The sequence below is a fragment of the Filicampus tigris genome, chromosome 7 (assembly GCF_054856515.1).
Source record: "Filicampus tigris isolate MCC_2025a chromosome 7, RoL_Ftig_1.0, whole genome shotgun sequence".
Lineage (NCBI taxonomy): Eukaryota > Metazoa > Chordata > Actinopteri > Syngnathiformes > Syngnathidae > Filicampus > Filicampus tigris.
The window spans coordinates 10,998,599-11,021,267 of record NC_141223.1 but is presented as its reverse complement, the minus strand read 5'-3'; the positions used below and the strand labels follow the sequence as shown (position 1 = coordinate 11,021,267).

General features: G+C 40.0%; 1 protein-coding gene across 1 annotated transcript; it reads right to left on the bottom strand.

Moving 5' to 3' along the window:
• Window positions 1-6,665: 6,665 nt before the first annotated feature.
• foxl2a (forkhead box L2a) lies at window positions 6,666-8,353 on the bottom strand. Its single transcript, XM_086036284.1, has one exon. The coding sequence runs from the start codon at window positions 8,113-8,115 to the stop codon at window positions 7,201-7,203; it is 915 nt and encodes a 304-aa protein (XP_085892410.1). The 5' UTR covers window positions 8,116-8,353; the 3' UTR covers window positions 6,666-7,200.
• Between the last annotated feature and the right edge of the window lie 14,316 nt (window positions 8,354-22,669).

Below are 22,669 nucleotides of genomic sequence, written 5' to 3'. Positions count from 1 at the left end.
TAAACCAAAAAAAGGAGCCAAAATTCTACTCATACGGCTGATAAATAATTTAGTGTATTATTTATAATGTTATTTTCATTGTATTGTATTTATAAATCCAATTATTGTAAAGTGTTCAATGACAATGTCATTATTTTGTGATCATATCGTCTTATTGACAGAAAGGTTCTTGATGCTTTCGTGTGGTGCACATCTCCCTGTTCAAAATTGGGTCCTGATCAGTGTTTATTTCCAGACTTTTTATACACTTTTGAGACAGAAGATAAAACTCAAAGTTTACTATTGACAAACTTTGGCGAGTATAAACACACATAATGTTGATTATTTTGGCTTGATAGGGACGTATTAGACGATGCTATTGTCTTGCTGTCTCGTCATCAATGAGCGGTAATGTAAAAACATCACGTGGATCACAGTAAAAACGTGATGTCACTTGAAAAAATAGAGAAATCCCCCCATGGGTGAAGTGAACCAGAAATATGGAGGGCATGCACTGTGTGAGTGAAACTTTTAATATGTGAGCGCCAACAAAATGGAACGGAAAGAAGCACTCGTGCTGATTCAAACAATTGCCGGATTTTCTGTGAATGAAATGCTTGCATATTTTCCTGTTTGGAGCAGATGTATAGAAAACAGTGATAACCCCCCTCTCCCCCACTCTCCTTTTCAATATGAGGTGATGTGGAAACGCTTGATCTTCATTCTGAAACAGAAAGAGAGAATGTCAGCCAATAAATTGTGCACGGGAAATGTACAACCTTGTGACTTGACCGGCCGGGTCACATCGCGTGTGCTCCGTGGAGCATACAAGCTACCACAACCGTAACGAGTGCAGGTACAAGTGCAGTAAGGGCGAGCGCATGCGTGCCAGACAAAAGGAAACGGAGTGGGAGGGGCGCTGGGGTGCTGGGGGGTCAAATGCGTTGCTCCATACAGCGACTTGACCTTGTTTGTCGTCTTGATTGTAATCTGTCATAGGAGCGCACGACAAAGGATACAATCACGGTTATTCATGCGCCCTCAGCGGAAAAGACGCATGCAAACAAAACCACACGTTAGTCTAAATTTAGGAGTTGATGGGGCGGGGAGTGGGACGGGGGGGGTCCGCTGCATGATCAGCTTTTCATTTCCACTCATGTTTAAATGTGTAAAATATTTAGGCGCAAACAACGTGTTTGTCTTGACGCATTTGACGCTCTTTACAAATTGAAATAAATAAATGAATAAATAAAATACAAATGCCCGATTTAATGAATGCGGCACATTTAAAGTTTTGTTTTGAGAAAATAAATGTTTTACTGGGGGCTAATGGCCCACAATGTTTCAATACGCACGTTTTCCGAGCGGCTATTACTCTCCAAATGTTTTTTATCCTTTCATCCTTATTCCACGAAAGTTATTCTCAATGAGTGATGTTAGTTTTATTAGGCCCATTTGTAAAACACACACACTCGCACACACACACACACACACTCGCACACTCCCACACGCACACACCCATTCGCACACACGCACACACATAGGCTGACTGGTTCAAACGATGGTAATCGGTGTCCATGCATGGCCAAAGCAGGGTCACAATATCGTTAAAGCAGCTAAAAGGCAACAATTTCATGCATGAATGTAGACTCTTCAGGACAGTTTTTTGTCTTGCTGCTCCAATACGACATTATGTTTTGTAAGCAGCAAATCATTTAAGATTGCTGCATGTTTAATTAAGCCAATGCCATTCAGGAAGGAGTTGTGCTAGTGTTGGATAGGCTACTTGTACAAGTACAATGAATGTTTATTTGCAAAGAATGTCGATTCATAATGTTGATCTTAATACATGGCTTACTATATGTACCAATTTTGCACGAAGATAAACTGCGTGCAAACAGTTGCATGCAAGAAGGCAAAGTATAGTATATATTTTTAAATTCAACCATATAGTCAGATTCCGTTGAAGTCTTGTGTTTTAGAATGCACTCACTGATTTTGCACATTAAAAAAAAACTCAAGTGTGACTTTATTGTCCTCTGCATGCTTCATAACGTCACAGCTTCACAAACGGCAGAATAACAATTCCTGCCGTATGCAAGAAAGCAATTAAGAGACACGCGATTTTTACGTGCATCTTTTGTATTGGTTGTAGAATGTGCCAAATGTAATATTTTTATGTGATTTGTGCACGTAACATACACTGAAATAAATGCTCCTGCATCACTGACTCAATTTTATTTCTTCAAGTCGTTGCATGAAATATAATCATTTGAATCCAGATAGATTTTTTTAAATAGACTATACAATTTATCTGGATCCAGATTAGATTATTTTGTGCAAGTACCTAACGAAATTTAATTTAGTAATTCAACCATCATTTTTTTTCCAGTGTATTTTAATTGGGTATGTGTAGTTTCATTCAAACATTTTGCAATTGTTCTAATATTATTAATAATATTTTGCTATAAGTAATACATTCAAATTAACCCGGACAAGTGGTTTGGTTGACTTGTGCACTAACTGTAAAGTCTAAAAAAAATGTTCATCTCACTCTAAAAACAGTTGGGTTATTTCACTAACCCAATTTTTGGATTGTTTTTGTTGGGTCAACATTCGGGGTTATTTCTTAAAAATTAACAAAATTGTTGGTTCAAATTAGCTCTTTATTGGGTTATATGCCAGTAATGTTTTATGTTGGGTCAAAAATCAACCTTACAGGCCCATGCACAGGTGCCTGATGTATACTTTAATGAAGTATGACTGCCGGCCATGACAGCCACTGACATACCGTTCATATGTCTACACATGCAGCATCGTGGTCAAGTCAACGACACTTTTGACAATTTGATTTCTTCATTTATCACACTGTTTTGGTAAGTACTTAGTAAGTAATCTTTTGAAAACGAGTTGCCTTGTAAATGAGCGTGTGTGTTGGACAGGACGAGTGCTGGAATCGTTAAAAAAAAGGCATTAGTCATGCCGGCATTGTAGGATGTGACACTTCACAAGAACTGTGCGTTCTCCAAATAATGTTCCATATCAACTTTATGTGTTTATTGTAATCCACAGGAACATTTTTTTTATGATTACCGGAGTGGTTCTGGTTACCTTGCTTGGAGATTGAAAACTGTTGAGCGCAACTCTCCTCAAGAGGTCAATATATGTCAACACACTGTTCAAGATTGACCCACAACTCATCACAGCCCATGTCAAACTGTTGTCTGGTGAAGACCGCAAGGAAGCAATGCTTGGTTTAAGGAACTGAAATAAATTGTATACCATTTTACAAATTGATGTATCTCATGGACTGATTTGCATTTCCTGGCTGACAGCCAATCAGAGTGATTGTCACTGACACCACTTTGCAGTCTGCCGTTGGTGTCGAATTCATTCATTTCATATCTAAAAGCACCATGACACAAAATATCCGAATTTGAGACAATTCTAAACACTACTTTTTAATTTAGATTTGTTCTCACTCCCACCGTGAATGTGCTGAACAAAATTCTGGACACATATGCATTCTTTATGAAACTATAACTGAGGACCGCGCAACAAACAATGACCTCCTTGCCTTGTTAACATACCGATATCACCAAGTAGGTTGAGATGAAATTTGACCGCCTCATGACCATGGCACATGCATAAAGGCCTATAAGTGGGCCGTAAAATCTGCTTCCTCCCTTGCTAAATTGAGCTCTTTTTGCCCATCATCCCCTATTGTTATTGTTGTTGAAATTATGTCAACATCAAGAATGGCGTGCCTGAAGATAAAGACACCTCTTTTAAACTTTCACTTGTTGTTATTAGTACAGCTTTGGGGAAGGGGCAGGATCATTAGCATTATAAATAAATAAAATAGTGGACTAACCAACATTTTTGCATCGTTTTGACCCACTTTATTGTGTTCATTTAACCCTTAATTTTGGGTCAAAATGGAATAACCCAATTTGGTGTGAGCCATTTAACCCTAAAAGTTGGGTCAAAACTGAATAACCCAATTTTTTGGTTCAAATTGACCCAAGTCTGGGTGGTTCCTTTTTCAACACAACAGTTGGATCAAATTTAACCCAAAAATAGTTATTTTTCACCAAACTGTTTTTAGAGTGTATACTCACAGTATGTGTGAGGCAGGACCAAATCTAGGCCAGTGTTGGGGCCATGAACGTCGACTGGCCTTATCTCCCTTAGCCCCTGAGACATCCTGTATGCAGGCCCATTGTTCCAGACCTCCCGGGTGAACTGTCAACCTCTGTGAGCACATGCACACCTGCCATGCACCACACTTCACCGACATGCTCATTTTAGACAGGCGCTGGGTGCATCTTTATTCTCTTGAGTTGTGCAGCTTTAGAGGACATTTTCGTGTGAAGTATAAAAAAAAAAACAACAACAAAAAAAACCCGTCATGAACTGAAAATTGAAAATCAAACTTTGTTTTACTCATGAATTCAGTGGCTTCTACAGAAATGTTGGAGCAGTGCTAAAACATCATGATTCTAATTACAGTTATAGACCCCTTTCGTGCGTCAAAGTTTATGTTTCTTAAGTGTCGTTTCGTTTCATCATTTAATATCGTGTGCCGTGAACTGTGAACCATATCCACCCCTAGAAAAACTCAGATACCCGTCGGTGCCTGATGGTTTACGTAATTACGCGTTGCACTCACACTGAAACATATTAAACACTTGTATTTGTTGTTCTAAGAGGGGTGTTTGGAATACATTTGTCATTCAAACGCGCCCTTATCTCCTGCTTGTTTATAAAACATAAATGTGAGGAAGCATAGAATGTACACTGGTCCATGCCCCCCTTGGTTGCAGACGTGTTAAACGCGCTTCTTTTTGATTCATAATGGAATAGTATGGTGAACAATTTTTGCAAAAAAAAAAAAAAAAGTGATTAAAAGCATTCAGCTGTTGGGAGGTGGTCCTTGCAGAACACTGGGAAAGAATCATAGCTATATTGTGACAACATGCACATTATCGTATAAGAATAATCAATCTCCAAATAGCTACAAGACCCTGGACTGGTCGCCATTTACGGCACCGTTCACATTCAGGTGGGTGACAACAACAACAACAATAATAATAATAATAATAATAATAATAATAATAATAATAATAATAATAATAATAATAATAACAACAACAACAACGTATTTGAAAATCAATCTGTTGCAAGGAAAATCGGATGTAAATTTCATTGTTGATATGCTTCTGTATTAAAAAAAACCCCATTAAATGTACCCAAAGCGTACATTTTTCATACTGTTACAAAGTTGCTATTAGCTTCCTTATTTTCTGATATTACTACTATAAGTTTTGACATGCTTTTTAAAATGATGCTATAAATTAATATGGTACAACCCATTTAAACGAAAAAAAAGAACACGTCAGAGGGACCACTGTTATTCCTTCATGCACCCTAGATTTAATAAAGATTCCCCTTGGAGCAGACACACAGGAGTCTGTGTGTGTGTGTGTATTGATGTCATACTTGGATTAAAAGTGTGTTGGACAGTCGCAGGGAGAAAAATAATGTGAGTGTGTGTCTACGCCTCAGAATGAAAACACTGCTGGGTTTCACTTTGAACATGCGGGTGCCAAATTCATGTGATCTCAGAGGGGTGAGCCCATAACTTCATTACTATTGAACTGCATGAACAGAAAATAATAAACTACACATATCCAGTTTCTTCCAAGCAACGACCAAGCGTACACAAAATTTGCATCTAGAACTGAATATCGAGCCTCAAGTATTTATCGTGTAGTCCCCCAAAGTTCAACTCAAACACAGACGTGCCAAACACAAACATTCTTATTATTGAAATACGATCACTACTTCAATGCGTTTGAAGTTGTAGCACAATATATCAGTTTGTTATGCTGCTGTCACAACAGCCGTGTTCCTGTGGGTGATTTTACTCTCACACAAAAAATAGACCCAGTGGACATGAGTTGTCTGCGTGAATGTCGCCCTGCACGGATACTCCGTGCGCACTATATATGCAGAGAGTAGGACTTATAGAAGAGAAATGCATTATTATTATTATTATTATTATTATTATTATTATTATTATTATTATTATTATTTTGTGGCACTGTAGTATTTTCCGTCTCTTGAGGTTGATGTGATTTTGTTTTTTCATGCATAACTTCGTCAATGTGATTTTCATTGGTATTTCTAAAATTATAAAGGGTGGAAAATATTATGCATGTTTCATGACTTGTTTTAAATTGCATGTTCCCATAAAAACAATTGCACAATAATATATTTATTTTCCCTTTAATCTGATTTTACAAGGAATAATAATATGCTCGTTTCAAGGGTAAAGCCTTGTTTTATTTTAAATAGAAGTGAGTTATATTATATTGACAATGTCCTATTGTTTAGTTTATTACGGAAAGCTGAAGTTAAAGACGAGGAATCGCGTTCTATTATTTGCATATAGGCAAATTAAAATCAATGATCAGTTGAATTCATTTTGCACAGATGTGTAAAGTTCAAGAAGAGTTATTTTCTGTTACATTTGTAAAGGGTAAATATTTCCATACATTCAATGTCGAAAAGATATTGCTTAATGAACACTGCAATATTTTATCAAATGCATGTTTATTAAGAAATTCACAAATCTAGAAAATATGGAAAAGTGCTAATTAAAATTAAACATGGCCCCAAGATGAATGAAACAATATACAGTATCACATTTATTTAAAAAAATGATGCAAAACCTGGTCCTGGCCTATTTCATGTTATTGGAAATTAATATGTGGGGGAAAAAACAGAAAACATGGAACACCCTGAATTGTCGTAGTGACGAGAAATCATTTTTAAACTAAGGATTTACAACCATGAAAGGGCGGCTCAGTCAAAGTTTTTAGAAGTCTGAAGTTGAGATTCAATTCTAATTTTAGCTTGGATTTTGGTCAAGCCCTGCGTAAAGTTGATACGTACGCATCGTTGCAGTTCCACAATCATTTCTCGGTGGAAATATCACAGATTTCGAAACAACAAAGTCATACACAGGCAGTCCAATTCCAAATGCTGCGCTACCTGATGCGCCCTGGTTACACTCGGACTCCGGTTTCTCAACATCTGCGCCTCCACTGCACGGCTGCAACCAAACACGGTGTCCAAAAAACATCAAAATCAAAATCTCAGGAAAGGACAACAAAGTATCTCTCAGAAGAGTTCTTATTTGCACACGGATCGCATTTAGATATCAATCCTCGTGTGTAAGGCTGAGTGTTTGCTCTCGTGTTCCCAGTACGAGCAGTGCATCATGGACAGTTCCGCGGGCTGGCGGGAGCAAGCGAACTGAAGCCCGGCTCCGTTGCCGGATGAGACCGGGGGAGGCGCGGCGGTGGCCGGGCTCAGCTGCTGAGAGTGGTGCGGGTGTGCCGGGTGGTGATGGTGGCTCATGCCGTTGTAAGAGTTCACCATGCCCGGGAGCGCCATGCTCTGCACCCGCGAGTAGGGGTTGTAGGAGGCGGGGGCGGACAGAGTCTTGACCGGGCTCACGTTGCCGCTGGCCATCTGACAGGAAGTGTAGGGCATCGGCGTGGGCGGCTGGCCCAGCGACCACGAGTTATTCATGAAGCTGGACTGCAGGTACTTAGGTGGGGACAGGTAGCCGTAACCGTCCCCTCCGAACAAAGACTTCCCGGGCTGGAAGTGCGTGGGCGGCGGCCTGAAGGGTCGCTTCATTCGGCGGCGCCTCCGGTAGTTGCCCTTCTCGAACATGTCCTCGCAAGCCGGGTCAAGCGTCCAGTAGTTGCCCTTCCTTTCTCCGCCACCCTCCCGCGGAACCTTGATGAAGCACTCGTTGAGACTCAGGTTGTGCCGGATGCTGTTCTGCCAGCCCTTTTTGTTTTTCTCATAGAATGGAAACTTACTGATGATGTACTGGTAAATACCAGACAGTGTGAGACGCTTCTCGGAACTCTCGCGGATGGCCATGGCGATGAGGGCCACATAGGAGTACGGAGGCTTCTGAGACGGATCCGGTTTCTCCGCGACTTTTTCCTGGACCGGCTCCTCTTTTGGTCGCTCTTTCTCCTTCGCGGTGTTGCTATCGTGGATCATCAGTGCAATTGCGTCATCGTCCTGGTTTGGGTAAGTGGCCATCATTTCCCAGCGAAACCAAACCGGTCCAGTCCAAAAGCGCAAAAGTCAACGTGTTTGTCTCCCGATGCTTCCGTGATGATGCGTAGACACAGCAGCAATGGACGCACGGAGAAGTCTTTCTTTTGCGGCTCTGTAGGTGGCCACACATGAGGACCTTCTTCGCTCTTTTTTCTCCAACAAATTGGTTTATGACCGAGGCGCAACTCAAGTTGTGATATGTGACTCGGTTAGCCCAACCCTTTCCTCGTTTTTTTTTACCCACGTCCACACTCAGGCTGCGTTCGCACACTTAACGACGTAGAGCCTCGTGATTTGTGCACTTGAGAGTTCCGCCTCCACTTTCACAGTCAATTCACTAATACCGTACTGCAACACCGACTTCATTGAATGCACTTTAGTTATAGTTAGCATGCAAACATTTTTTACAAGCTTCTCAAAACCCATGTTGATGGCATGTTATTATTATTATTATTATTATTATTATTATTATTATTATTATTATTATTATTATTATTATTATTATTATTATTATCCATCCATCCATTATCCAATCCGCTTTTCCTCACAAGGGTCACGGGCGTGCTGGAGCCTAGTTGTCCTTGGGCAGCAGGCGGGGGTTGCCAACGAATTGCAGGGATTATTATTATTATTATTATTATTATTATTATTATTATTATCATCATTATTATTATTGTTATTATTATTGTTATTATTATTATTATTAGTATTATTAGTATTATTAGTATTATTATTATAGCATGTAAATCACTATAATACACAATAGTAATAATTTTACAAGATAATTATATTATCATTGTTGCAGAACAGCGCAAACTGGTTTCGCAGCTTCCAGTTATAAAGACACCAGATGTGCAGCACACGTGAGAGCAGTTACTATTTTGTTTTTAAATGAAAATATTTAGGCTTGTTTGTAAATGTTAACTAAAATATTAGATATTGTTCAATCTGCCACTCCTATAAACATATTCAATTGAGCACTACCTCTGACAGTGCCAATCAAAACTTTATCACATTTGCAAACGCAGGGACTATTCGGCGCAGCACTTGTGGCCTTAATGTCCTGCGTCCAACAACAACAACAAACAACAAACAACAACAACAACAACAACAAAAACAACCGCCACCGCCACCATAATGATAAGATGACCAATAATATTGTAACCATAGGCCTATGAACACTAGGAGATATTTGTAACGTGCTTAGTACAATTATGTTTGTGTTATTACAGTTATATATACAGACCAACATGTTACACAGCCTAGTTATTAGTGCCGAGCTGAAAATATGATTTGCACATGGGCCAGGAGCATTTCCATATTGTTTCAAAGTAATTCATAGACCGAACTAGACCTTTATTCTTGTCACCTTCCTAAAATAATGGCCCAAGTAAATTTTCTATTTTCCCCCCAGAAAAGACAATAAACTGAAACATATACTGAATATGTTATATCTATTCATAATTTCATTATAGAATTCTATGATCTGTTCAAGTCAGGATGTAGGTGATGTGATTTTCAGAGGTGGTTGCAGCATCGTGAAATTAGTTGGGTTTTTTGGGGTGGGGGGATGAGAAGAGGACATGATTTAGGATTGCACACACACACACACATATATATATATATATATATATATATATATATATATATATATATATATATATATATATATAGCAGCGTGGGATCGATTCCCGCTCCGTGGGGAAAAGCCGAAAGAATAACAACACATGCATATGTATATGTATAGGTATATATATATATATATATATAAGCCTACTTTTGGTGAAGAATATTAAATTCAAACCAATAAAAAAAAGATAAAAAGTACAAAAACGAATAAAAAAGAAAAACAGCAGGACAATGCGATTTCAACATGTCTTCGTTTAAATATGCATTTATGCAATTACGCTTACATCCTCATCTGCTTTCAGGAGTATTCGTATTCAGCAAAGATGTGAAAAGTAAAACTGCACAGATAAAATGGCTTAATTAGCTCAAATTGAGAGAAGACTGCATGGAAAAGTGTGCATTTTCCTGGCCACCCATGAGGGTCCCACCGGGCTCTCGTGGAGTGTATTTCTGTGCTGTGGGACTGTGCGCAGGTGGAGCAGCATTGGCATGTGTGTCATCACCATGCAAACAGTCTGCACTCTGCAGTTTGGCCGCAGCAGCTGAACTGCGCTGAGAGCCAGTCGTCTCTCAACACCGCCGAATGGCACGTTCAAGACTTCCATCCTGCATTTCTTCTGCTTTTTGGTTTATGGAAATCATTTCAACACAGTATTATGCACTCGCGCTGTCTTAAATAAATGGTCCATTATCCAATAATTTAATATAAACATCGGGAAAAAAAATAATCACAAAGGCTTCTGTTTATAGTTTAATATATTTCCCATAGCAATTGCAATTAGTCCTAGTTCATTTAATTTCCTTTTAAAACTATGCGTTTGAAATCAGCAGTTGTTACAGTGCATTCGAATATAAACAATTTTCTAGTTATATTTTTAACATGCTTAATTGTTATAGAAGTTCAGCGCTAGTGTTTATATTAAGACGTATACAGCCCAGCTAACTAAATTGCGATGCGTCCTGCAGGTGAGGGCAATACAGTCTCACCTTTGAAACATAATTGCAACTATAATTATATAGATAATAACTAAAAAGAAATAGACTAGATATATATCTTAGATTATAGAATATAAATCCCATAGCTAATTGTCACAGGGATTGACAATATGGAGAAGATGAATGTTGATGACCACGACTATCGTTTTTCTCTCTCTCCGTCTCTCTCTCTCTCTCTCTCTCTCTCTCTCTCTCTCTCTCTCTCTCTCTCTCTCTCTCTCTCTCTGTCACGTGCGCCACGTCACAACAAAGCACGTTAACCTGCAGTGTGTCAACAATGTGTAAACAAAAGAAGGGTTTGAAACACGAACTGATTAAGGGGCTGAGGAATGTTAAATTGACATTATCTTGTTTACGTGTCATCGCCTTATAGCCCCAAAACAACATTTGGAATAAACTCAATGATGCCTGTATTTGTTCCACTTGGAATGGATTTGCTATAAATTATTTTTTCATGTACTATAATTTTCTTCACAATTAATACAATTAGACTTAAGTTGTTATAACTACAACATAGCCTCCTAACTATAACAGTAAATAGTCCCCTCCCCCCCACAGCCGTACCGCCACCCAAACAAACACAAAAGCGCATTTGTGGAGCACTTTGCTCAATATAAACACATCAAGAACAGAAATTTTTTTTTTTTAATTTTTGAGGATGGTCTAATTGTTGCAGGTTTTAACCACGGACCCGCAGAATAGAGGAGAGTCAGCATAAAACAAATAAAATAAAAATAAAATCACGCACACATTGTGGAGTCTTTTTCAAATTATAAATAGCGACACTGTAGGATAATTAATCAGCTCCATGAGAAACAAGCATGATCAAATGCATGTAGCCTGCAAGGATTATTATTTATGAGCTGTAATTAACACACGAAGGGGCAATCAACAAACATCTTAACAGTTTAGAACAAAATATGTTTTTGTGGTTTCCAGCACAGTATTACCAAAACAAAATAAAAAAAACAAAACGTAAATATTTGCTTGAATGTTTACCTGGAAAAGACCAATTGTCTTCTTGCCCCATCTTTCCTATATAGACATATAGGCGGTCACAGGCAAAAGGCCGTAATGTAATTTGAAAGCGTGGAATTCCTGTCCTCTTGCACTTCCTGCCCTTGCAGATCTGGAACTAGGATGTTTATCATAGCGTGTGCGGGTGGAATGTGGCTGACGGATCCGCCGGGTCAGGTCGGGACCGGAGAACAACCACCCGGGGTGGAAAGGACTCATCAAGGCAGTGACGGCATGTTTGCAATTGAAGATGATGAGATTGTTGATTATTATTAGCAATAGAATAAATTCTGAGACAGTTTATTACTATAATGTCAAACACCCTGCTGATAAATGACCTGTGTGGATCAGTCAGTGGACCATTCAGACAGTTTTGCAGGTTTTATATGATTAAGTTTGATGCAATTGAATACAATACATTTGATGCAATGGAATCTTTCTAAGATGAAAGAAATGTATGCAAAATGGAAGGATGGATGAACGGCAGGACGAGGGAAGGAAAAAAATTGCGACGGACCCTCAGCCCTCATGCAGTTCCTTCAACATGGCCGTGGGCTCTCTTAAAAGAGATTATAGAGCAAATAAACAGTGGCCACCAGGTTTCCGCCTGCACCTCTCCACCCCCAACACAGATTGAGTTTAGGGGAAGATGAGGTTATGTGCCTAGAACACATTGTTATGAAGTGATTTAATTGTTTGTTGCAGGCCACCAACTCAGGTGAGACTTTGGTGATGTTGTATACTCATGTCTTTCTATTAGGAAAATATATTTTTGAAAGAGGATGTTCAGTGAGTTGTATGTGAGAAACGTTATACCTTACTTTGTGGAGTCCATCTCCTAAACCTCAAACATATAGTTCTTTTAAACCGCATCACCTTTGATTCATTTTAATTTGAAGGGCACGGTCTAATTTACCCATGGTTCTCATTCGCTATAAAAGTCACCTTTTCTTCATTTTATTTTGAAGGGCATGGTCTAATTTTGTACCCACCGTTCTCATTGGTTATAAAAGTCAGTCGTTCCAGAGAGTGAACTATCACCATCTTTATAAGCAACACAGATAATTAGTAAGTAAAATTTGAAACGTTTTTAGTTTTCAGACAGTTTCAGCACTGTACTGAGATGGGAAAAAAAACAAGACACTTTTAGTGCCTAATAATAAAGCCATATAATGTGAATCTGACTGTGACATAAGAGAAAAATAAAAACAAGAAAACCACTGAAAAAAAAAGCAAACCCAGATTTGTTTTTAAATTCACAAGACACACAACACCTGAAGACCAAAAAAATGTTTTCTGAGTTCATAGTAAGATTTCTCCCAAAAAATTCATAGTTAAATTACCAGTAGTATAAGACTTCATGGGTGTTCGGGTTTGGAGGTTTCATTGTATTGCATGACAAGCAGATGAACAGAGTTAAAAGCATCAATGAGGACAAGAGGAGGACCAGACCCAATACTGGCCACCAGTCAGTTACAAGGTGATTGGGATTGTGGCAGTGGGTCATGTGCCAAAAAAAGGCAGTTATGTAAATCACTGCCCTTCCCATGACGCACATGTTTATTTGTAATAATAATAATAATAATAATAATAATAATAATAATAATAATAATCATCATCATCATCATCATCATCATAACCCTAACACAGAATAATCTGAAAACGGATTATACTAACAGACTGTACGCAACCATGAAATGTTTAGTCCGACAAACATTTTCTTGCATGTGCAAACGCAGGAAAGTGATTAGTAGTTGATGGTGGACTGATGGAATGGATAAGATGACGGAAAAAAAAGAGTTACTGGAGGAGAAAGGTGAAAACAGAAGAGAGACATTGTGTTCTTGCTAACCTTTGAGAGCTAGGACTGAAGTGCTACAGCCTCCTGCCAACAAGATTCTCTTTGAGGTTTTCTTGAACTGCTGCCAATACTTAAATGATTCACAGGAGAGGGTCGACTGTACTGTATGTATGCACTGTACTTGTGTTAAAACTGATGTGGAGATTTTGCGTTCCGTTTCTGTTTTTTCCTGTTCTCAGCAGGCAAATCTCATGCAAAAAAAGGTTGAGAGGAAGAAATGCAGGGGAAAAATGTGTGCTATCTAGCAAAAGTCAAAACTCAGGGTGGTGGGCATAAAAAGAAAGCATGAAGACAGAAGCATACTGAGCTAACATGTTCTCCTCACATATAAAGTCCCGCACCCGAGGAACTTCTTTTCACCCTGGCAACTTAACAAGCTACAGCCACAGCCGTGCTCACACTTCAAAATCCCCAAGTAACCTCACACCCATTTCACATCCTGATCCCAGTTTGGGATTAGATTTCAGGCCAAATCAAAACAAGTCACTTCGTTAGAGGTAATTACACAGGTAGCCTACCTCGCTGGGCAAACAAACATGGCTGCCAGCTGACACTCTGAAGACAGATCAAAGCTGAGGACTGACAAGAAACAGGAGAACATTCAAACAAGGGCTCGTACCCCACTAGCTCCAATACCTTCCATTTTCCCTCACACATGCACAGTACTGACACACTGTCTTCCTCATAGCCTCTTCACTCTTCTCCAAATAGACAGATGACTGCACACAGTTGAATGATGACTTAGACATGAATAGAGTTCGCTTTACAGTGAGCTGCATGTGAAAACAATAATGTACATTTTATAACTGTGCAGAACAATGGAGATGTGTTGTGCTGTACTCTGCTTTGGTGGTCTGTGCATCCCGTGAGGAACAATGCAACGCAGTCTCAGTGGTGACTGGTGGAATTTTGCCCGGGAGGGTGATCCCCATATAATATATATGGGGATCACCCTCCCGGGCAAAATTCCACCAGTAGACCATATATATATCCATATATATATGAAATATACCATGAGCTCTACCATGCCATCCACAGATCACTGAATATTTCTGCCTGCGCCTAATTAAATACACCAAAATCACATTACACCACTTGCGCTGGGAGTCGGAGTCAAGCCGCTTCTCCCCCATGTTGAAAAGAGCCAGTCGAGGTGGCTCGGGCATCTGGTTGGAATGCCTGCAGGATGTCTCCCTGGTGAGGTGTTGTGGGCATATCCCACTGGCAGGATGCCGTGGGGACGACCCAGGACACACACACACACACACACACACACATGCACACATGCGCACACACACACGCACCACCACCCACCACACCCATGTAACTTCCGGTTTAAATATTGTGATCAATTAATTGCATTTGTTAATCATTTAGTTATTTATCAATCCATCAATTTTCTAGACTCAAACCTCAAACCTCAGAACTGTGAGGTCGACATGCTGACCACTCATCCACCGAGATGCTGAAAGCCAATATCATTGGTTCATTTAATTAACCTGATTAACCGTAGTCCTACCAATATGCGGTATTAATAGTGGAAGTACAAATTGGGGTCACGCAAGACCCCAACGACAATCCACAGTAGATGCCATCATAATTTCCAAATAAGGTGATTATCAAAAAGATTTTCTTAAAGCACTGTTAATTATTTCAAATTTTAAGAGCCTTGTATGTTGTATAAAGCATTTGATGTTATATACATACATTGTTCCCCAGTTTAATTGGTAAGTTTGCTCACTGAGAAAGAAATATATTTTTTAGAGTTGACATTCCATTCACTGATACAATTCCCAAATTTCTTACCGTGCGAGCGGTCACTGAGAGATTACCTTAAACATTTTATTCATTACATTTATATTTTGGAACAGGAGTTTGGTTTTGTAGGCATTTTTCATGCCTTCACAGCCTTTCTTGTGTGTGTATATTTCTCTGTTACCTTTATTATTTTTTTTTTCTGTTTTGCTTTTGCACACCCTGCAAGTCTCCTCTAAAATCACTGATGTCATGGCAACCAATGGTTTTCTTAATGTTCCTAATGTGCCAACCAATCAGCGTTTAATACAGCAGAGTGTACTTAGATATCGGTGAATACGGTAACTGATGTTATCTGATCATTACATGGAAAGAGAAGCACCTGAGACCAGTCAAGTCTTCACTAAGCACCAGCTGTCCATTACTGATTGCCATAGTCTTTACCTATATCACTCAATCTCTCTTTTTTTTCTCTTTCTATCTTTTTTTAGGTTGATCTTTTTATTAATGAAACAAACAAGTCACGCAAACTCTGTGCTATTTTGCTATGATAATAGTGGAAGGAATGGCGCGACAATAGATTGCCTTATTATCATGCTACAGGCTTCATGAATGTTAAGGTGACTATCGAGTCATTGGCATATTTCAAACCAAAACTCAAAACATAGTTTTGAATCTTGATTGCTTTGATTTACGCGTCAGGAGAGAATGGCAGCCAGTGTTAGACTTCAAACGGACACTGCAGCCTGAGTAAAATAATATAGGCATGAGATTTTAAAACCACAAATAGACACACACCACCAAAGCGCACTGTGCTCTGCCAACAGTGTGTCATTCTCTGTAGGATCAGATTCCACATAACGCACCACACAAACGTCCTCAATTCCAGCTCTTCTGCCGCTGTCATGACCACAATAACAAACAGGAAAACCAGGCAGTCGAACACACAGGCATGAATTAGAACACACATCTAACAGAATGTGACAGTGACTGAACAGACATGTTTGATTGATTGTTTGGCATATTTGAGAAAATATCTACAAAGTATAAAGTACTGTATACAGTATTAATAATATTCTAACTGTTATTCCTCTACTTCCTGTTGTTGATATTATTTGGACAGTTTTAGTTTAGATGAGACGATTATTCCTTGAAAATTAATTGAAAAATGGTGCCCCACGATTGTCCCTCCAAAAATCTCCTGGGATAAGTGCCAGCTCACCGGCCACAAGGACAAACGGTATAGAAAATGGATACATTGAAATGCTACAAACATTAAAGCTATACCGTTGCTCATGCAAGCCATAGTGTTTAAATTTCAGTACGTGGATTGGATCTCCATAGGTGTGTGATGATGAACAACAACAAAAATCATAGGAGAAATGTAAGATATTAAATGTAATAACAATTACGGTACAACACATATCAAATGTGCTGTTAATGGGTTTGTCAACTCTCCATTCACTGCTGAGAGAACAAATGCAATACAAGATAGCAACTGTCAGACATTTGGAGGAGAGAAGAAGTTATTTGGAAGGAGAACATGTCCCATGGAGAGTGGAGCAATGCGAGGGCAGAAAAGGGGGATAAAAGGAGGGTGAGAGAGAACACTTCCTCCGGTGCATTGTCCCCCGAGGGCAGAGAGGAGGAGAGGGCCTACTCCCCTGACAGATCTGAAGATGTCCTGTTTTGCTTTCCCTCAGCTCTCCCTCTTCCTGCAGGAAGCAACATCATGCTGGGCACCAAAGCTTTGGCAAATGTCGGACAGTCAGCTCTGGTACTGATGTGTGCTGTCCATAAATGGGATGGGACATTGCAATTTTGCAGACGTCAAATGCAATCAATATGAAATGTTGACAAAGGCCTCTAAATAGCTGAAGTTGACATGATAGAATTCCATTAGCCATACAGAATGTGAAAAAGATGAAAAAAAAACCTCTATAAAAATTTTAAGCTCTATAGAATTTCTCGCAAAATGTAGAAGACAGATAAACCGGTAGTTAAATTAATACGTATTATTAAATAAATACATTTAAATTTACTCTGCAAAGATCGATTTTTGGCTTTCAGTCGCGATTAAAGAAAAGATTTCCATTGCTGTTTATTACTGCATTCATCGTCACAGACAAACTGGAGCTTACCGAGTTGATTTTATGTGAGAAGCGAAATACACACACAAACGGGTATCTAATTACTAACTATCATCAAAATAGTGAGGAAAGTGCAATAAAAAGTATTTCATTGCCATCACAAAATAAAATCCATATTTTTCTAACCTCTGTTGGGCTGCTTGGTCATGCATTCTGGTGGCCCTGTATGCCTTTTTATGATGGATGAGTTTTTCCTGTGTAACAGCGGAGTTTGATATTCTCCCTTTGTGATTATTTATATTGTGATGGATATTTATAGCAAATGCAGTTAAATAGAACGAGATTTGAGCGGGGACAACCAGAGAGAAAAGAGCGAACGGGGGAAAAAAACAATGGAGGAAAATAACAGTACAGTATTTGACAATAGGAGTTGGATTCTATCCATATTATGTGGACTAAGAAGGCAGTGCTGTGAGAGAACAACAAGTAGCAAATAGGACAGGATAAGACGGAACAAAAAGGGACAGGACAGTGCATCCAGTGTGTAGTGGGAGTGCTATGCAGTGCAAAAAACACATTTAGAAAGAATTTAAGTGCAAATGAGAGGACAGTCCGGGAAGGTGACATAATTATGTAGTTGCCCTGTACCATCCACACCCAGCTTCACCAAAGTGCCCCCGCTAGCCAAATGAGGATGCAGAGACACCACCGCTGTAAGCCCAGCTGTGCCCCACCACCTCCTTGATCAATGAAACCATAACTATCAGTGCATATAAGGTCACTCTTACATCATCAAGTACATCGTATGAATTATTTCTCCATATTGAAGTCCTTTTAATTTATAAACTGAGATGTAAAATACTATATTATCATATCCATTATCCCCTTTATTTTTCTTTCTTGTCATTCTTCTCTTATGGCCCACTTAGACCACCTCATGTTCTTCTTTCTGTTCCCATCACCCACATTGTGCCTCCACTCATGGCTATTCACTCACACTGGCTGCCTCTCCTTCTTAGTGCGAGACCTTATCTCTGGATCAGATAAGGCTTCAGTACTGGTTTTAAAACTTCAGCAGATCTGTCCAAACACATGAGCTCATGCCAAAGCACTGCTGCTGCCTGTTAACTCCGTGATCTAATATGTATTCCATGTGTTGGTTGCTCATGCTGCACGGAGGTGTGGTGAATTCTTTCACTCCGTGTCCCTCTTTTACCAAATGTTTTTTTTGAATTTTTGTCGCTCTTACGGTCTTTCGAATGTCCGCGCTACATGGCTCTAATTGCGTGAATGTGATCATGCTGCCACTATCGGATGTGGGGATCTCAAAACACACGGGGTTGTCAGGACAACAAAGCTTGAAGCCACACAGGTAGCTGAGTCCGACTTGCACGATGGTTTCCTTGGTGATCAGCGTCTCTTGCCGTAGGAGAGCAAAATGGTGTGAGTGTGAATGGGCCGCAGTCAAAAAGCAATTGATGGGTAAAGGGGCTTTCTGTGTGCATGTCTATTTCATCACCCTGTGTGGCTGATCTTGTGGACGTATGCATTATATCCCTGCGGGAGGGGGTTCAAGGTACTAAGGTTACCCCCTGATAGAGGCAGTGCGGGGTCATCTCGTTGCGGGACATCTCTCTGGGGTGACCTCGCCGGCCCTCGTGCCCCCATGAACAGACGAGACTTCTGAGGAGAGAGGAGGAATGGAGAGACCCCCAGAGAACGGGACCCCTGGACTGCCCCAGACCCTAGACCCCAGCTCTAACAGGGTCCGATCCAGGTCCAATGTGTTCCCAATCAGGAGAAACACAAACAATTCTTTTATTAAAGAGATCACTATGGTCAGCCGCACACACACAAAATCACACGCAACGCAACCTGTGATGCATTAACACTGAAATGAGAACAAAACCGTCGGGGTATTTATCAAGAGAAGTGTTACACATGTGTAAATCGATGCTGGCAAATAGCAGTCATATCCCCAATAACACCAACGACCCCCAAAAGCGTGTCTTACCTTTCCTCTACTGCCTATTTTCTTGCTATTCTTTTTGGTCCGTCTCCGGGAAAACAAACTGAGGGATTAGGGATTTGAGGAGGAGTAATGAGTGCCAGGTGGAGAAGTGTGACTGTGGGGGTCCCCTGCCAGATTAGGAGATGGGGTGGGGTTGGGTGTTGGGGATGACCCCCCAATCCCTCACACTCCTTCCTAAAGGCAGCTAATGTTTCTTTTGAAGAAATAATCCTGTTTGGCCATCTAATAGCACTTGGCAATTATAAGCCTTTGCAGGGCATGTATGGTATTAACAGCGGTGGCTACCAGCATGAGGAGCTGGAGTGAGCTTGGTAAAAACTCATGAGGGGCTTCGAGATGTTTTCAAACACCTAACTAAATAGAGATTAATAAAATAAAATGGTATATTTTCCTTTAAAAAATTTCTGTGATACAGCGTCATTGTGTCATAAATATCTTTCATTTTACTACAGTACAGTATTGCAAAAGTTTGGCAATAGTCGGATTTTAATGTTTTGGTGGATAGTGTGACAAAATAATGTGGATGACTAACTGTGACTGTGCCATATTGTTCTATTTGATCACGTTACTGTATATGGTTAAATTAGTTTCCCTTAAAACAAGGAGTTGTTGAAAGCTAAGATAGATTGTTCTCATTTAGAAAAAATAAAGTGCTTTAAAGCTCAAGTGTGAAGTAATTTCAGAAAATGTCAAATGAAGCCTAAGTAATTAAATATGAAAAAAATCATTTCTATTTGGTGTATTCGACAAAGTAATCGTTTTTCCGAAGTTTGATCCTGCCAGGCGACAACCCGGAAGTGAAACGTCACGTCAAGACAACAACATGGAAAGTGGACAAAGCCAGTCAGAAATCGACTCGGAAAGCAATATTTTAAACTCATCTGAGTCGACCCAGGTATTCGATGAGTTTTAGGAAGAGGAGGTTGTTGGCATGATGTATTTTGGACCATACATGTGCGAGCCAGATGCTCAGGATGAGGAAAGTGTTGTGCCCGAACGACCGGACATGGAGTGGAGACCAGATTTGCAGAATGGTAACCTAGATAGGCTACGGTTATTAGCCTAGTGTTATTGTTTGAAATTCAATGCTGTGCCGTGCTGTAAATTACACATGATGAGATAACTTACTTGGTCCGCTTATTCTGCTAGCACCCAGAGCCACGTCATAGTGGGTTGGTGTCCCACATTGTCAAATTAGCGTTATTTCCTGCCACCTTGTGAGAGCACTAGTAGGCACAACAAAGGTATATTTCATAAATCATAAAATGCAAGTGAATCTACAATGACTTGATTGGCAGTTTTTCCAAGAGGATGTGGCATGTTCATTCATCAACAGCGCTAACATACCAGCTCTTGTAGTAGTTAACGCGACAATCAACAATGCAGTACAATGGGTGACTCGATCTCTCTAAATGACGTCACTCGCCAAAGATTACAGAAAATTACAGAATATTTGCGCTTTCATTGTTAAGCGCGTTGCTATGGGTCTAATTATGAATCTGGGTGGGTTGCAACATAAAAACTACACAAAGGTACGCTTAAAACAGTTTTAGCCATTAGTATTACTCAAAAGACGGTTGGCCAAGTTTACTTCACACTCAATCTCTTAATCTCAAGTGAGCTGTATGAAGAGGAAGAATTGTCCTGCAGAGCAGGAGGTGAATGAGAAGTCAGACTTTTCACACCCACACTGATCTGCAACGCACACACACACACACACACACCTGTACGCACACGCATATACACACACATGAAACACAGGCATTCTCTATGCTAGCCCAAGCGTGATATCCACCAGACGATGGAGAGGTGCATGTATGTATGTGTGTGTGTGTGTTTGGGTGGGAGACTCATGTAACAGAGCCTTATCTCCCCCTGTCTATTCAACGTCTACACCATCAACAGCTGGAAGGCAAAACTATGGACTTTACTTTAAATCAAAATGGGTTAAACTAAACTCAGAATGGAACTCCTTATTTACTTTTCTGTGTGCTTAAATCTCTATTTTCTCAAAAGAAGGCCTTCACACCAGGAGGCCTATTTTAATCCCGAGCGCGAAGTTGAACTGTGCGCATGGGTTGAGTTTAGTTTCTTTTGGTATTTTGCTAGACTTTGCACAGGTAGAACCGGGCATAACAAAGGTTGGTGCCTTTGTCCACCGAACTGGGATGGAAGTAGTCTTTATCCGGCCAATCCTCCTGGCATCCCTCATTTGCATTAAAATGAGGGCGTTCCAAGCGCAGGACGCCGAGTATGTCGTGCTTGACATTGCGGAAACAGAAATAAACTTACTTGCCGGGGTCCCTACATGACATTGGCAGGTAAACTGCAAGCTCAGGTAAACTGCAAGCTCTCCCCTTGTGAATGATGTCATCGACCGTGTATGTGACAAGGGCGGAGACCACCTTGCACCCCTGATCATGCGTCTGTGTGTGACCCCCGAGGCCCTGCGAAAGTGACAGGGGTGCAATTAAAATACAAAGCTGTTTAAAGATGATAATGATTGTCGTCCGTTCAATGAATTGATTTCTACAATCATTCAGAGGGAATGTCCCACATTGGTGTCATATTTATGAAAGAAATCCGATGATGTTGTCTATTTTTTGAAAATAATTTGCAGATATGTCGGCATAGGCGCTGCACGCACGCCCAGTGATGCGTAGCCCGTCTACCAAATTCACAAACAAACACAGTTGTGTAGTAGGCCCAAGTGTTCATCAAAAACAAGACAAAGGAACTATTCCTAAAAAGTGTATTGAATATGATTGTATGCGACTGTAACTGCTGCTGGATGGATCATTGGGTAGCGCCCCTGACTTAAAACGGGGAAGGGGTATCAAATCCAGGTCAGAGTGAAAGGTAGCATCTAGTTGGGTCCCTTGGCAAGACGCTTTTCGCTATTTGATGTTTCCCAGCCACTGTTGTGGGTGGTCTGTGTCAGGAAGGGCTTCTGGAGTACAAACTGTGCTGAACATATCATGCGAGTAACTCTCTGTAGCGACCCCTGATTAAAACGGACAAAGATAAAAGTCAGTAACAGTAACACTGTGCTTAATTACAGGTAAGTAAAAAAATGTAATTTTCACATTAAAGTTAAATAAAACATTCTTCTAAAAATCTCTAAAAATAACAAAAACATTTTAACTATTAAATGCTCAT